This window comes from Tachypleus tridentatus, chromosome 2 (genome assembly GCF_004210375.1).
Source record: "Tachypleus tridentatus isolate NWPU-2018 chromosome 2, ASM421037v1, whole genome shotgun sequence".
Taxonomy (NCBI): Eukaryota; Metazoa; Arthropoda; class Merostomata; order Xiphosura; family Limulidae; genus Tachypleus; species Tachypleus tridentatus.
In genome coordinates, this window is record NC_134826.1 from 75,357,547 (window position 1) to 75,376,288 (window position 18,742).

Below are 18,742 nucleotides of genomic sequence, written 5' to 3' on the forward strand. Positions count from 1 at the left end.
GATGATCTGAACTGACAAGGTTTGCAAAGATTATGTGGATTGACAAGGTTTGTACAGATTATGTGGGCTGACCAGACTTCTAAAGATTATGTGGACTGACAAGGTTTGTACAGATTATGTGGACCGATCAGGCTTCTAAAGATTATGTGGACTGACAAGGTTTGTAAAGATTATGAGGACTGACCAGGCTTGTAAAAATTATGTGAGATGACCAGGTTTGTTAAAGTTAACTACCTTCATATACAAAATATTTTAGAACTGTTGATATCCAGAATATTTTAATCAAGAATTAAAAAAAGGCAATTTTTACACATGAATTATTTTAAAAAGTGAATATTTTGATAAATCACAAATATAAAATGAACTGATATGGTAAAATGGAGAAGCACTCTTCGTATTTTATGTTTATCACACAGATTATGTGAACAGAATGTAAATCACCTCTAAGAGTTTATGTTTATCACACAGATTATGTGAACAGAATGTAAATCACCTCTAAGAGTTTATGTTCATGATACAGACTATGTGAACAGAATGTAAATCACCTCTAAGAGTTTATGTTCATGATACAGACTATGTGAACAGAATGTAAATCACCTCTAAGAGTTTATGTTCATGATACAGACTATGTGAACAGAATGTTAATCACCTGTAACAATTTATGTTCATGATACAGATTATGTAAACAGAATGTAAATCACCTGTAACAGTTTATGTTTATGATACAGATTATGCGAACAGAATGCAAATCACCTGTAACAGTTTATGTTTATGATACAGATTATGCAAACAGAATGCAAATCACCTGTAACAGTTTATGTTCATGATACAGATTATGCGAACAGAATGTAAATCACCTGTAACAGTTTATGTTCATGATACAGATTATGCGAACAGAGTGCAAATCACCTATAACAGTTTATGTTCATGATACAGATTATGTGAACGTAATGTAAATAACTTATAGCGGTTTATGTTTATGATGCACATTATGTAAACAGAATGTAAATAACTTGTAGAAGATTATTTCTATGATACAGAGAGACGGGTGTTAAGTGTTAGACAACTAAACAGAGGGATTGGCGTTAAGTTTCAGAGAACTTGACAGAGAGGCGGGCTGTGTTAGACAACTTGATACGGGTGTTAATATATACGATATATATTTCAGAGAAAGTCAAGTTTTACTTGTATCGAGGTTTGGTAACGTGCATCAGTATGTTACATGAGAGCAGATTTAGAACTGTTATTTCGAACGCCATTAATCAACTATCTGTGCGTGAATTTCCACAGCATGGATGTAAATAATTTACATCAAGATATCGTTTGACTCGTATATTGATTATTTGTTGTTTTTGTTTGTTTGTTTGTTTGTTTTTCTAAGAACTGAAATATGGATTTTTGTTTAGTTCTTTTTTCTCTGTATCTGGTACTTGTGGGACATCGTAAGAGGGCGTTTTCCTTTTTAGTGATATAACTGAGAAACTAAACAAAGCGCAAGCTAAAAATTAAAACCCTTACATTATATGAAGGTAAGGGTTGGTGGGTAAGACTTTAATTATATTATTGAGAACTAAAGCAGCTTAAGCTGACCATGTATAAGTGTGTGTCTCATCATGTGTTCACTAAGAAGAATCGAACCCCGTGTGTTGTAAATCACCAAGGACTTATTTTGTAAGATTAGTAAAACGATCTTAAAGATATTGTTGATAATCCCGTCACTTTAAGACTAACGTAAAGTTTTAGAATACTTTCATGAAGGTGTATCTGATGTTTTAAAACATGCGTACTACAAATCCTATTGCGTCTCTTTTGACCAACCTGGTTCAATGTAACACTATCATTTTCTGATTCTACATGTAAAAAAGGAGCTGATTTGTCTATTAGCTTTAAAAAGGAAGATACTAATAGTTGATTTTATTAGTTTTAAGAAATTAAATAAATAAAATGAATGAAACCAAATTTAATAATAATATAAAAGAACGCAAATAATGTCCTAGAATAATTGAATCTGTAAGCAGAAATCGTATTATTCTTGGTAGTTTCAGGCGTTTCCCGAAAAAGAAAAAAAAATGAAATACTTAGTTTCCATTTTTGTTGTTTTGCTCAATAGAATTTCGAACGAAATAATTTCATTTTTATAAGCTTTATTCAGACGTGAACGCCATAATAAAGCTATGTTCTGCATTGTTCTATAATGTATTATCTAGTAAAACCGGACTACCATAGGATGGAAAGAGTCTTAATGTTAAGATGTATGCAGGAATTGGGTCATTAGTTCCCTGGCCAAGGCCCACAGGTCCTATATTGTATGCGTGATTTTCTTATTATGTTACGGCAGTTGATGCAGGATGTACAGGAAGTATTTTCCTGGTTACAACGAGTGCTACTTCCCGTTCTTTGTTTGTCTAGATGAATATGCGAGAGATGAATCCTTTTACCACATCTGCTTGACGACACAGTCAACAGAACTGTTTGATTGGACGTGAGGATAAGTAACATTCTAGTTTAGATTCTACGAACTAATTTCAATAACTTGCCTACAACGAGAGCTTTCGAGGTTAACAAGATGGCAACGGACATGAACCCTTCTTTTAAGCTTTGTTACGTTTAGCGGAATATTAAAAAAAATCAAATATTATACATATTTGACAAAATAGTCTTGCGTGTATTGAAGATTTTCATTTCGTTTGTTTTTGAATTTCGCGCAAAGTTGCACGAGGGCTATCTGCGCTAGTCGTCCCTAATTTAGCAGTGTAAGACTAGAGGGAAAGTAGCTAGTCATCATCATCCACTTCCAACTCTTGGGCTACTCTTGCACCAACGAATAGTGAGGTTGATTTTACATTAAACGCGCCCAAGACTGAAAGAGTGAGCATGCTTAATGTGACGGGGATTCGGACCCGCGACCCTCAGACTGGAAGTTGAGCGCCCTAACCAGATTCAAGATTACGTAACTTACAATGTTTGGGTATTGTTGGTTAGTTGTTATTGATTGCCAGTAACATAAGATCACTAATATATTTGTACACAGTTAAGATGGAGTCAGTCAACACCTTAACAATTATTTCGATTTTGTGAAACTACTACAGATTAATAATTATTTAATTTATTCAATGTTTCGTCTTTAAAGCTGCATCAGGTAATTAATTTACTCGTACTGAGAAATAGTTGTTGTTTTTTTTAATTTCGCGCAAAGCTACACGGGGGCTACCTGCGCTAGCCATTCCTAATTTAGCAGTGTAAGTCTAGATGGAAGGCAGCTAGTCATCATCATCCACCACCAACTCTTGAGCTACTCATTTACTAATTAATAGTGTGATTGACTGTCACATTATAACGCCCCCACGGCTGAAATGGCGAAAATGTTTGGTGTGACGGGGATTCGAACCCGTTATCTTTGGAGTGCGATCGAGTGCCTTAACCACCTAGCCATACCATGCTGAGAAATAGAGCATGATGGGAAAAACACATGCCGGGTGTGTGAAAGATACTGGGTTCAATACCCGACCACTTCGAAAACCAAACTCAAAGGAAATGTCCTTTATAATAGTAAGACTTCATGGAAAACTGAGGATTTTTGCAATCATTGTGAAACAAAACACACCAGATACTTACGCTGGGTATTAAGTTTTAAAAATTGATAAATCTGACGATCGGGATGATGATCGCTGATTTTAACTTGCATTAGTTGTTGGAATCCGTTCTTACATATCTTTAACAGAATTACATACCCTGGAGAACTAAGTTCACACAAATCTAAAGTTGAATTACTACCACTGAAAATCAAGTTCACACAAACCTCCAGTCCAGTTACCACCACTGAGAACCAAGTTCCTACAAAACTCCAGTAGAATTACTACCACTGAGAACCAAATTCACAAAAACCTCCAGTCCAGTTACCACCACTGAGAACCAAGTTCGCACAAAACTCCAGTAGAGTTACTACTGCTGAGAACCAAGCTCGCACAAACCTCCAGTCCAGTTACTACCACTGAGAACCAAGTTCGCACAAACCTCCAGTAGAATTACTACCAGTGAGAACCAGATTCACACAAACCTCTAGTCGAAATTTAGTGCTCGATATAAACCTGTACACATATATGGTTTACGAACCTTTAATTTTTTTTGATAAATTTGTCACGAAGCTTCAAAGAGACTAACTACACACAGTCGCTCCTAATTCGAACTATTAAACTAAAGAAGATAGGAATTTAGTCAAGAGCACCCACCGCCAACTCTACGGCTACTCTTATATTACCGGATAATGGAATTTCACTGTCGTTTTTTTAAAAATTTGCACACAGTCTTAAAGCGCGGGGGCGTGTTTATTAAAGAATTAATAAGAATTATTTTAATAGATTTATGAAAAATTGAATATTAGTAATAAAATAACAAGTTTACTAAAAATAACGTCAACCTTACGTAACATATTTAATTTTACGAAATGGTTTCTGTGTAAATGTTCATCTAGCAGAAAATATTGCTAAATTATACGAAGGTCTTAGGCGATTCTTGCAATTATTACGTTTTTACAATAAAGTCAGTTAAACATAGTGTTCAAGAAGTAATAAATAAAAGAGCTCAGAAGGGCACGAAAGACTGACGTTCACGTTACTCACCCCAGATTAAATCAACTTTCTTTCTCACTTTGTGTAATTAATTTTTCATTTTCTCTCTCGTTTCTCGTCTTATTCTTTAAATTCTTATCTCAAGTGATAAAGGATGAGTGATAAAAGATTAACTATATTCTGAGATAGGAAGTTCCAGGAGCACTGTTATCGGAAGAATGTTTGTTCTCCAACAGAAATCGTTTATAACTACCGTAACATAACTCCAAACAGTGAAACAAAAGGTGTGTGGGTGGTTGGTTTGTTTTGAATTTTGCGCAAAGCTACACGAGGGCTATCTGCGCTAGCCGTCCTTAATTTTGCAGTGTAAGACTAGAGGGAAGGCAGCTATTCATCGCTACCCACCGCCAACTCTTGGGGTGCTCTTTTACCGACGAACAGTGTGATTGACCGTGACATTATAACGCCCTCACGGCTGAAAGGGCGAGCATGTTTGGTGTGACGGGGATTCGAACCCACGATCCTCAGATTACGAGTTGAGGCTGTGCTCGTGTAAAGATACACATTATATTAACACGAACACTATACTAAGGACAGTGATGTTTTGACAACGATAATATAAGCTTAGAAATCGTCGTCTCTTATGTTGGGGGTCATATCGACCGATGAAACTTGAAACAAATTGAAATAGAATAGAATTGATGATTCTCTTTATGAATTTCCTAACTACACGGCCATGCCGGGCCCGCTATACAAGGACAAGAGTGAAACAGTAGAGATATCTGTGCTTTCATTATTTTTGAACTAACGAGGTTAGTTTCTAACAATTGATAGTTCATCAAACAAATGGAACTATAAGACTACTAGAGACAGAGGAATGATCACCGGGAATATAGGGCTTGGTTGTGTGCACTATTCATAACACGCACTATTTCTTTCACTTTTTTTATTATTATTATTTGGGCGCACGTGGCCTATTGTTCAGCGAATCGAAAGGTCCTTACTTTCATCTGTAAACCGTTATAAAAGTAACAGTTAATCCCGTTATTCGGTTTAAAGAGCCCTTGTGTGGGTGGTTACCCGTTCTCTCTCACTTTGTCAATAGTTCAACGGCTGAACATTAACATAAGTTGGATTTGAAGATTCCAGTTACACTTGTTTTTATGATTAACTACGACTATTTGGGTGTTACCATTCTAACGTACAGCAAATTTATTGTTACAGTTTAGAAAAAACGAAACAAAACACAAAAAGTCTCCAAATGCAAAATGTACGCAAGATTAAACTTGAAGATCGAAACACTTTACGCTAATTATAAAAGTAAATCAATAAAAAACGAATTGTAACCATTAACCCGGTGGTTTATTTTGGGAGGAATGTTTTGGTTCTGTCTATTCAAGTAATATGTTCCCCAAAATCAAACACTTCATTATGCATACAAATCGACGTTTATCCATTTATGGTGGGTTATGCTAATATATCACGTTTAGTAGTCAGTTTACATCAAATCCCGCTAATTTACGACGCGCACGAATAAACACTAACACGAAACTGTTCACGTCTGCTATACTAAAAGTGAAAATTCGGAGAGAAAACTAAGGATACTAGTACACCGACGGACACGTCCATTGTGACGTAGTACGTCACTCGTCCAATCTGTTTTCGAATGTCTTTCACTTAGGAAGGGTTTGGTTAGGTTAGGTTTGGTCTCTCATCAACTTTCCCACACTTTTCTCTAAGTTGCCTAACCAAAGAAAAAATGACTCATTCAAAAATCTGTGATTTGTATGTTTCCTTGTTGCTCTGTGATTTGTGTGTTCCATTGTTGCTCTGTGATTTGTGTGTTCCATTGTTGCTCTGTGATTTCTGTGTTTCCTTGTTGCTCTGTGATTTGTGTGTTCCTTGTTGCTCTATGATTTGTGTGTTCCCTTGTTGCTCTGTGATTTGTGTGTTCCATTGTTGCTCTGTGATTTGTGTGTTCCATTGTTGCTCTGTGATTTCTGTGTTCCATTGTTGCTCTGTGATTTGTGTGTTCCATTGTTGCTCTGTGATTTCTGTGTTCCATTGTTGCTCTGTGATTTCTGTGTTTCCTTGTTGCTCTGTGATTTGTGTGTTCCTTGTTGCTCTGTGATTTCTGTGTTCCATTGTTGCTCTGTGATTTCTGTGTTCCATTGTTGCTCTGTGATTTGTGTGTTCCATTGTTGCTCTGTGATTTCTGTGTTCCATTGTTGCTCTGTGATTTCTGTGTTCCATTGTTGCTCTGTGATTTCTGTGTTCCATTGTTGCTCTGTGATTTCTGTGTTTCCTTGTTGCTCTGTGATTTGTGTGTTCCCTTGTTGCTCTGTGATTTGTGTGCCCTTTTTGAATACCAGTTGTTAAATTTAATCTTTTAAATCACGCTTCTTCCCAAGAACTAACACACTCAAGCACGTGTATACACACTTACACACACACACATATATAACGGTTTGTTTCGCACATACAAAACTCAATTCCTTCTTCTCCTTTATCGTTACAGTAAGACACGGAACGTAATATTTTACTGGTTGTACACTTTACATCAGAGGTTTTTAATTTTAGTTACACTTAAAAGTTTGCTTCGTACTCCAACGTAATCATTCATTCAATTGGTTCCTGGTGCTGACGTCACACCGCATAGCGTGCAGTGTCACTCCTGATCGCAAGAAGAGGTTTTCATTATTATTACCTTTTTGTTTGTGCTATATGGTTAGGGACAGAACAAAGAGCATTGCGCAGGTTTCTGTTGTTTGTTTCTATGATCAACAGTCTGGCGCGCTAACCGCTGGGCCACGCTCGACTCATGATCATTTGCACGAATATCGTTGTCGATGTGTATTTGTTTGCATCGATTAGATTATGCGGATTTGTTAAGTTAACTGTAGTGAATTTATTAGTATTAATTACCTGATGTGAATTTCTTGTGTTAACTGGTGTGAGTTTATTAGCATTAATTACATGATGTGCATTTGTTGTGTCAGTGATATGTGAGCATTTGAATAAAGAATAAACTACAAAGATTAGGCTTATATTTTTTTTTATCAAAACCAAGTTCTTTAACAACAGACCTAAAAGTGACGAACTATCAGTACTATGGAACGGTTGAAACTCACAGTTTACAGACAAACGGACATGAATCTGATACTGAAAACGAACATAGCAATAACAGTTGTTATTTCGAGGCGCAAGAAAGGCACGTGAATTTTGGTGGGAAATGTAATTAATGTGTATATTCGAATCAATAACTGGAGCCATGACTCTACATCATTCATATACCTTTTATCAGGTTATTTCAGGTTTTAATAGAACAGAAAATTCATGGATTCTGTATACACTAAAAGTTTTGTTGTCATAAGATGGTAAAACAATATTGAGAAATCCAGTTGATATGTTTTCAAAATGATCTTTCCTGTTTTGTAATGTTCATGATATTTACACTTAATTAATTAATCCAAACGATTCTGTTAAATTTTTAAAACTCTAACGCACTTAATTGGTTTGTGAGTCGTACAACATGTGTATGTAAGAATAGGATTGAAAGAAATTTCATCTATCTATATTTCTATATTTTTATCTGTGCTATCTATCTTTTATTCTGTATTTTATCTATTTATTATAATATCTCTTTCATCTGCCTATCATTCATTCTATCTAGTTTATCTGTCTACCTATTATTGTATCTATTATAGATATAATTTTGTCTGGTTTGTCCTTCTTTTAGTAGATACTTCACACACTATCTTGTGTTGTACCTTAGTTAGTTCTACTTTATAACTTACTTACTAACTAAATTAAACATTGAACTTACCAGTCCATACTGTTGAAAATAATTCTTCACATCTTCTAGCGTCGTCGGTGCTGAGAGTCCACCAACAAAAACCTTCTTTGTCCTCGTTACCATCTAAAGAACGTGAACAGAGCGTCAGGAAAGGTCAAGTAAACCTACTTGCTCTACTTGACGGGTCAATTTGACCTGACACATCTTCCAGTTGAAATATTATATTAATTACTACTAAGAAATTCATAAAGAGAATCGTCAATTCTGTTCTATTTCAATTTGTTTCAAGTTTTATCGGGTCAATATGACCCACAACATAAGAGACGACGATTTCTAAGCTTATATCATCGTTGTCAAAACATCACTGTCCTTAGTATAGTGTTCGTGTTAATATAATGTGTATCTTTACACGAGCACAGCATCAGTTTGTTGGCTAGTGTTATGGTTAATGTCATCTGTGGTTTTTTGATATGTGGACTCTATTATAATTATATATGTATTCTTACACGAGTACAGCCTCAATTTGTTGGCTAGTGTTATGGTCAGTTTCAACTGTGATTTTGTGGTATGTGGACTTTCGAAAATACAAGTTTCAAAAAAAAAAGAAGAAATTTGATGACAATTGGAAAAGTAATCATTATTCATTTCGTTGGAGTTTGGACCCAAAGTAAAGCCCGTTGAGGGCCAAATAAACAGTAATGTGTATTATCATCAATATATTTTAATTCAAACAGAACCCTCCACTTCAATACTAACCGTTGGAAGACCCATGTTATAGGTTTACAGTAGTTCGAACCCTGTTCCTTCCATTGTGCACGCTCACTATTCACAAACTTCTCTGGAAACATACGGTGAAACTTGACACTCAAGTTTGCCGGTTCTACTTATTTGTACGTTGTCGACTGAGTGATGTCAGAACTTAAACAACTTGTCTGTTCAATAGCTCACAGTAATAAACTAGTAGCGTCAGTTCTACGTCGTCTTCAGATCACGTAATGTAGGCTCACTGTCTGTGGTTAGTAAAGGACGTATACAATCACCATATAAATACACACATGATCATACCGTTCTGAGGCACACTTTTAATAAATGTCTTCCTATCGCTAATGGAAGTCGTGATGTGCAGGAGAGTGGAATTACGTGCTCATGTCCAAAATACCAAGATGTCAACGTACCATCCTTTTGGCTGTTTGGTTCGACAACAAGAAAAATGGATTAACTGGACTGTTACTTTTGGAGGGAAATGACCTGTTTTGACCTGTATTTCTAGACGTCTTGTCTGGTCAGAGAGCTGATAAATTAAAGTTCAAACCACGAGAACCGAACTTTATAATATATATTCCTGTGTATTAAGCCGTTGGTGTCATTTTCTATCGTATTTCGACGGGTAGACAGGTGAAACTGAGACATGTAGAAACATGACAAACTGTACTGCACTCACCCAGCTTTCTGACGTAAACAAGAACATATCAACCAGTAAAATGAGGCCTTAAGAAACTATGCATCTTGCTGGTGTTTTGTAACTGAAAGTGTTGATGAATATTCAAAATTAACTTCAACTAACTGTACTGGTTACAAGTTTAAATATACCTACACTATATCAACTTCACTATTACAAGGTTAAAGATACCTACAGCATATAAACTTTAGTGCTACAAGTTTAAAGATATATATATATATATACACAGTATATCAACTTCACTGTACACTGGTTACAAGGTTAAAGATATCTACAGTACACCAAGTTCAATGTGTATACAAAAATGTTTTAATCAAAAATCAACTTGATAGCAATTACAAGTAAATTCAATTGCATTGTAGTTCGTAGAAACTATTATATATAGCACCATGTAGTTCACAAATTATTATTCATAACACCGTGTATTTTACAAACTATTAAATATAGCACCATGTAGTTCACAGATGATTATACATAATACCGTGTAGATTACACACTATTAAATATAGCACCATGTAGTTCACAGATGATTATACATAATACCGTGTAGATTACACACTATTAAATATAGCACCATGTAGTTCACAAATTATTATACATAATACCGTGTAGATTACACACTATTGTATATAGCACCATGTAGTTCACAGATTATTATACATAACACCATATACATTACAAACTATTTTATATAGCATCATGTAGTTGACAGATACACAATACCATGTAGATTAGAAACTATTATATATATAGCATCATGTAATTCATAGAGACTATTAAACATAACACCACAAAAGTACCCGTTCGACAGTTCGACATAATGCCATAAAATGATTTATATATATATATATATATATATATAACATAAACCGCTTTATATGGGTAGCTATGAATATTTGTATTTTTCTATAATAAAGCAAGGCTTGTGTTCAATATTATTGAAACTTACTACGTAAGAAGGACGTTGAACAATGCGCTATCCAACAAAGGTTCGCTGAAAAACGTGACTACATGACCACTTGCGTAAGTAAGTATATATACACACAGACAAGTATACTGTTAATTTGTTTTATTTCACAGCGTATCATTTACGACTATTCTAGGTCGGACCTTTCGGCAATCAAATTACACTGACGTAACAAAGTTACCAATAAGGTATTTCAGTTGACTAGCGGTCTTTGTTAGTACGTATATGGGTTTATTGTCAAATACAAAGCTACAAACAACTTACTGTCTATGCTCTACTCACTGCCAAGATCGAAACCCGAATTTTAGCGTTGTGAAACCTTCGGGTTTACCACTGAACCACTGCTTGAAAAGGGTGGGGGTGGTGGTGAGAGGAAAAGTGTTGTATACTGTTGTAACTTTGTTTTTTAAGATGTCCCGGATGTAGGCCTAACATTTTAATAAGCCTGACTGCCTAAACTGTTTTTGATGGCCAGCATGACCAGGTGGGTTAAGGCGTTCAACTCGTAATCTGAGAGTCACGGGTTCGAATTCCCGTCACACCAAACATGCTCGCCCATTTAGCCGTGGGGGCGTTACAATGTGACGGTTAGTCCCGCTATTCTTTGGTAAAAGAGTAACCCAAGAGTTGGCGGTGAGTGGTAATGACTAGCTGCCTTCCCTCTAGTCTTGCACTGCTAAATTAGGAACGGCTAGCGCAGATAGCCCTCGAGTAACTTTACGCGAAGTTCAAAACAAACAAAACTGATTTTGATTTGTTTTTTGTGTCAGGTTTTGCATCTTCAAATCCCAGTGTAGTGAAGTTCTGAGGTTAGTCGATATGTAATGTTTCACACACAGCGATATAAAATCAAAACATTTACTCTATGCAAGGAAATACGAAAAACGAATCATTTTAACTACCCAAAATGAAACCGATAAAACATCGATAATATCCTTCAGAGGGACATAAACATCAACAGATTTACTTTTGAAACTTGTTCTTTATAAGATGTATGTCGCTTGTCTTTACAAAGAGGAACTAGGTTGTAGAACGTTTTGTTCAGCGGGTATAAGCTGATACTGAGAATATTATGTTCATTTATCGTGTAACAGCACCTGTTTGTATGATTTACCTGTAATAGCGCGTGCTTGTTTGCTGTATTTGTTTCCACTCCATGTTTGGTTTAGCCATAATGTCGTCTAATTGTATATGGTAGAATAGAATGAGCCGTTTCTATCGTGATGGGAAAGAAACGTTTTTTGTGCATGCAGACAGACATTTATATCAAATGTTGTTTGTTTGAATTTCGCGTAAAACTATACGAGGGCTATTTGCGCTAGCCGTCCCTAATTTAGCAGTGTAAGACTAGAGGGAAGACAGCTAGTCATCACCACCCAACGCCAATTCTTGGGCTACTCTTTTACCAACGAATAGTGGAATTGGATTTTACAGAATAACGACCCTGTGGCTTAAAGGGCGAGCATGTTTGGTGTGATGGGGATTCGAACCTGTGACCCTCGGATCACGAATCGAGTGCCTTAACCACATGGCCATGCCGGGCCAGAAAAAAGAGAACACAGTTCTTGAAGCAGAATATCAAGATGATTTAAGTTACATTGGGTTTGTTAAAGAAACCGAAAGGAACCAAGTAACGTCAGATAATGAGAGGTTTCCCAATGTTATTACTGCCATTATTACTTTATAGAAGAAAGAGAAAAACGAGAAAGGTAGGTTGTTTGAAATAACCTTGTTTGAATTTGAAGTTCAGCATAGTGCTACACAATGGGCTACCTGTGCTCTGCCCACCACGGGTATCGCAACCCAGTTTCTAATAGATGGATACAGTAGACGGAATAAAATAAAATAAATCTGTTTTAGCCAAAAAGTGCTAATATGAATAAATCACGAGAAGCAACATGTTTCTGTGGTTTATTAAATACGTAGTTACAAAAGGCGCTATCTTTGTCCACAACGATTTTTAGCGCCATAAATCTTCAGACTTACCGTTGAGCCATTTGGGTACGTTTAAAACATAGGTTTGTTCTCTCTTTTGTTGTTTTTAAGCTCAAAGTTCTACAATGAGCTATGTGTGCTCTGCCCACCACAAGTATCGAAAGACGATTTCTAAGAGTCCAAAATATCCCACCCAATATTTCACGATATCATTTTAAATTTAAGATATAATCACAAACTACACTCGTCAGTTTCACAGATGTATCACATTTTAGGCACTCAGAATGTTCTGTGTATTGTTTTGTACAACTTGACAACTGTTCTTATAAAAGGTGACATCACAGATGGTGAAAAAAGACGGAATAACCTTCAAGCGTTTAACCATGATGATAAAGGTATCACTGCTAAATGAATGACGTTAGTGGCAGGGTAGAGATTATGATTAGAAAAGTGTCATTGCTAAGGAAGTGACGTCATTGGCAGGGGAAATACCATAATGAGATAGGTGTCGCTGCTGAGTGAGTGACGTCAGTGGCAATTTAATAATCATCCTTGTCAGTATATATAATGACTTTTTTCATGAATGTGATTAAATTTTACACATTGTTACGATGTAACGTAAGGTAGTCTCTAATAACACTAGACATTACTTATCTAGTGTAATATGAACACTAATACTAAAAATGATAGTAACTAAACCTTTCAGGTTCATCATCAGTTGACTAAGCCAATTGAAATAGAACGTAATATGAAATCAGCATGAAAAGATAATGATGAGAATGGTGTGAAATGTTCGGTTGACTTGATACAAAAGAAGAGAATGAGGTTCCTGATGAACGAAAGTGGTTTGGAACGTTCATTCGACTTGGTACTAACAAGACCATGAGGTTCCTGATGTTTTATGTAATTAATCAACTCCATAAACAGCTTAAACCAACACTCTGAAAACGTCTTTGAATTTATTCAATATTAAAAACGTCTCCGCTACAAGAAACCTAGAAATTTACCATTCTTGTTGTTGTTTTGTTTATGAGTATGTTTAGCTATACAGGACATGTGGGGGTTGGGGAATCATTGGCTTGAACTTAAAGTTAGTTTTTAATATAATTTTCTGAGATACGAAAGTTTATTCACCACTCCACGAGTGTGTAACAAAATTATTGCGTTCGAGAAAAAAAAAAAAAAAACAGTATTAGTGACTTGTAGTGTAAGATGTGATGAAACTACCTGCCAGTGGTACTGAAATGGTATATAACTAATCATATCACTAATATATTGTTAATACCTTTTTGACGCTGGTCCAACTAATGCTAAATCTGTTCTACTCCAAAACATTCAATTTTGATGTATTTTGAGTGTCTAAAACTATTCAGTATTGACAAACGAAGCACTTACTCAGAACGTAGTAATTTGAACGTCTAAAACTATCCAGTACTGACAAACAAACCACTTATTAATAACGTAGTAATTTAAACGTCTAAAACTACACAATACGACAAACGAACCACTTAGAACATTCAAGAACTGATAGAACAGACTACTATAAGTCACTGCAGCTTTTACGAAATGCAAAACATCTTAAACTAATGTCAAATGAATCTGTCTATCTATCTATTCATCAAATTATATGTTTATTAATTCGGTCGATGACATGTCGTCAGAACACATGCACGACATTTAGATTAGCAACTGAAAACAAAAGCAAATTTAATATTATTTCCATTCATATGACAAACAATCAGACAAATAAACAGAGAAAGAGTCGTATGAATGGTTACGTGGGCATATTGAAAATCCTACCATTCAGACAGCTGTTGTAATTAAACCAATGTTTACAGCTCAGCCCGGAGTTAGAGGCCGTCTAGCAGAAAATGACTGTGAAGGCTAAGAGCCGAGGAACAAAGTGTTTAATTAAAGTTTGAGAGTGACACCAAGTAAGAGCATGTTGACGTACAAGATGCATCTATACGAACAGCAATGGAGAAATCTCGTGACGCTTGCAGTCAGCCTTATTCGCTGGCGAAACGGAAATGAAAATTACTGAATCGTGGACAATTCTAGAGACTATACGATGAGAATCTCACACGCGTGCGGGCGAGTATCCACTCTTGTTTAACAGGCTTAAAACTTCAAGCAACTCGCATGTGAATTCAGCGCTATTTCGATTAACACAGTTTAACATTTATTATGTATTATAGTTGCAACCACTGGTCAGTTAACATAACACACACACATTCCGTCGTTTCGTCTTAAGCGAAACTGATCATTTAAAAATAACATATACCTCACTCACTCACACTTTTTTAAATTATATAATATTTGGATTTTGTCTCCCAGGACGTGAAACTAAAGTGTTTTTCTAACAATACAGTGGAGCGCCATTAAGCTGCGGACCAGTAAACCGCGAAATCACTTAAGCCGCTGTACCAAGTCTTGTGAGCGATGTGAGCGAGGATTATCGCGGCTCACCGCTAATTTAAGAACGTGTAAAAAACGCGGCTTACGAATTTAATTCTGGCTTTATAACTTCAAGGGGATATTTAAAAAGGATTTGCTTTAATTTGGGAAATAAATAAAATATATTACAACAGAAATCGACCGTTAATCTACCTTATCCGCTCTCCATGTCAGCTTTATGGAGGCCGCCATTGTTACCGAATCACACCTCTCCATACATTAAAGTTAATCCGCGGTAAATCCGTGAAAAAAGTGATCAATAATTAAAGTATTATTTTTAATTCGATAATCCGATATAATGATCACGCAATGGCCCGGATGAGGCTCCTCGGCGAAGCTGTTGGCGACTTCGGCTTTTCAGTCACAAAGGTTTAAGCCGCGGACCACTTAAGGCGCGGTTAAGCAGGTTGACCCCCAAATACCGCGGCTTAACGGCGCTCCACTGTACATTGTTTATTGTTAAATACAAACCGACACAATGGGCTACTTGTACTCTGCCCATGGAAGGTATTGAAACATCGTTTTAAACATAGTTAGCCCCTCAGACTTACTGCTACGCCATTGGGAGGTTAACTATCATATCCTGACAGTTTTACTCTAAGGAGCTTTATTCTGTGGTTAAAAGTGTTTATTACCACACCGACTCTTTTTTCGAACTATATAATCTTCATACTGTGACGCCCCTAGTGGCATAGCTTTACATCTGCGGACTTACAACGCTAGAACCTGGATTTCGATATTCGTGGTGGACGGCTTTGTTTTCAGTTACAAACACAGATACCGTGACTCTACAGATGACACTGAAATGTTTCGTGCTATAGAATGTTCACTCTCGTCTCTTTCAACCGACAGTAAATGTCTTGTGCCACGGGTCCGCACCCTTTCGGATGAACTGGAGTGTATTTTGTAGCTTTTATTTTTAAACTTATTGCATTTGTTTGGTAGTTGGACTGAGATAATTAATTATGTATATCCAAATGAATATTAGAATGTTTAGTTTGTCAAAACAAACAAACCAACCAGAAATCTCACGTATTTTAAATATATATTATTTTCGTTTCCAGAACCAAACAGGATTTCATTGGAGAACCGGTTGTTCTCCATCAGCCTTTCACGGAAGTTAACCTTTTATATGCTTAAAAAAGAAAGAAGACAGCACTTGGCAACTCTTCAGATCACATGTAACATGTATTAATCAATACCATGTGCTGTTTTCGCAGATCTTTATAATCGAACAAACGATTCGAATTTCTCAAGAGTTAAATAGTCAGCACGGAAGTAAGGTTTTTATTTTCGTTCTTGAAAGCGAAACTTACGTCATAATAACTTAGAAATACTAAAGCTTATTAGTAAGTTATTATTATTAAGCTCACTTCTTATGAAAGATTTATCAAAATCCACTGATCTTTGATGGTAGGAATTTGTCCAATAAAAAATATCTAGCATAGAATATTTGGTTAAGTCATCTATTATGATCCATATGTATTATTAACGTTCTCCTCAATGGCTCAGTTCTTGATGTATAAACTAAAATTCTCTGTTCGATTTTCTAGGCAGACATATTGCAGCTTTGCGATTAAACCAGTCAATGTATTGTGGAAACAAATATATTACTTAGATACAGTTGCAACGTTGTGGCAAAATACGTAAACTCATTGCTTTGAAATAACAAAACGAATATAATATATAGATATAGTTAACTTTTAAATATAATTGGGTCAAGCTAATCACATGCGCACATTTGTTTACATCCTTTACTCTCAGAAAAGAGTAATCAGACATTATATGACTTCAGCGGTTAAAACCTCACGTGTGATCAGTGTTCTCACAAGCTAGCTATTGAGTGAACTGAGTTATACGTACATTAATTCAGAATTAGTATAAATCATTTTCTCATATAAACAAAAGATTCTTTAATCGCTGTTTTATACTTCTAGCTCATTTGTTGTACATTGAAATTATCTGCTCTGTCCACCGCTGGGAATCGAATCCCGAAGTGTTGTAAGTATATAAACATACCGCTAACTCACTATGAGGCATGTATTTTGCTAAACCAGAGTAATGCAGAATAACTTGATTAGAAACACCTGACGGAAGTAAGTAGCAGGTGGTCTTATTGCGTCCTAGCTGGAAGTATTACTTTTTTTTTATTCCCGTGATGTAACATGTTTCTACTGTGACCATATTGTGTCTAATTGACAATCCAAGAGTTTCTCACATTAACACGCTTTAATTGTTCACGTAACAAGTTTATTTGTTTTGAGTTTTCGCACTAAGCTACACGAGATTTATATCTGCGCTAGTCGTCCCTAATTTAGCAGTGAAAGATAGAAAAAAAGCCACTACCGACCGCCAACTCTTGGACTACTCTTTTATCAACGAATAATGGGATTCACCGCAGGAATAACGCCCCCAGGGCTGAAAGGGCGAGCATGTTTGGTATGATAGGGATTCGAACCCGCGACCCTCAGGTTACAAGTCGAGTGCCCACTAACTACCTGTCCATGTCGCCCTTATGCTTTATAAAGCAGTTCTTTGTCAGTTTCCTTCAAACATTCCAATACAGAAAGCTGGTTCACAGTGAATGAATAAATACAACAACAAAAACTCACGTAACTGATCCTACACCCTTGTCCACCAGACAGTATATCTTCAAAGTAGTTCCTCGACTCTAGTCTGACTGACTATCGCCATGCACAGAACCAAAGCAACAAAAGCGCCATTGTTTTACAACTTCCTCGTGAACTGAACAAGTGTTTTTTGAATAAAAAATGTTGCCCACTTTTGTTATATTCCACATCAGTTATAAAAGAAAACAATAATAAAATGTTGTGTACAGATCTGGTTAGAAAACTACGTCATGAATTAAAAGCGAAATTAAAACATACTTTAATTTAGTAGGCGGATAGAAGTTTATCTTACAGGATTATTAGTTAACCCCTAGATTGGCATCAAAGTAAAAACACACATATGTGGACTTCTTGTAGTTCTCATAAGAAGACAAGTAGTAATCCATGGGTTAATGTCAATGTAAAAACACACATCTCTGCAAGTCTTGTAGATCTTATAAGGAGATTAGTAATAATCCATGAGTTAGTATCAAAGTAGAAACAGATGTCTGTAAACTTCTTGTAGTTCTTATGAGAAGACTAGTGGCCTGGCATGGCTTAGCGCGTTAAGGTGTGCGCTTCGTAATCTGAGGGTCGCGGGTTCGCGCCCGAGTCGCATAAACATCCTCGCCTTTTCAGCCGTGGAGGCGTTATAATGTGACGGTCAATCCCACTATTCGTTGGTAAAAGAGTAGCCCAAAAGTTGGCGGTGGGTGGTGATGACTAGCTGCCTTCCCTCTAGTCTTACATTGCTAAATTAGGGACGGCTAGCACAGATAGCCCTCGAGTAGCTTTGTGCGAAATTCCAAAACAGAAGACTAGTAGTTATCCATGGTTTAGTATCAAAGTAAAAGCACACATCTTTGGACTTCTTGTAGTTCTTTTAAGGAGACTAGTAGTAATCCATGGGTTAATATCAATGTAAATTTATATTTTCCAGAAACACCTAAA

The 18,742-nt window shown here is 36.2% G+C and overlaps 1 protein-coding gene across 2 annotated transcripts in view; it reads right to left on the reverse strand.

Annotated features, from left to right (window-relative positions):
* LOC143236005 (RNA-binding protein Musashi homolog 2-like) overlaps positions 1-9,522 on the reverse strand; it is a 35,654-nt gene extending 26,132 nt beyond the window's left edge. The window contains exons 1-2 of one of the 2 annotated variants that reach the window (XR_013019421.1): positions 9,121-9,521; positions 8,395-8,487 (exon numbers count right to left, since the gene is read on the reverse strand). Coding sequence is in view for 1 of the 2 variants with exons in the window: in XM_076474192.1 (XP_076330307.1) it covers positions 8,395-8,487; positions 9,121-9,135 (108 nt within the window). In the remaining variant the exon portion in view is untranslated. Of the gene's footprint in view, positions 1-8,394; positions 8,488-9,120 lie in introns of both variants that reach the window. The other variant, XM_076474192.1, reaches the window with a different exon arrangement.
* Positions 9,523-18,742: the final 9,220 nt, after the last annotated feature.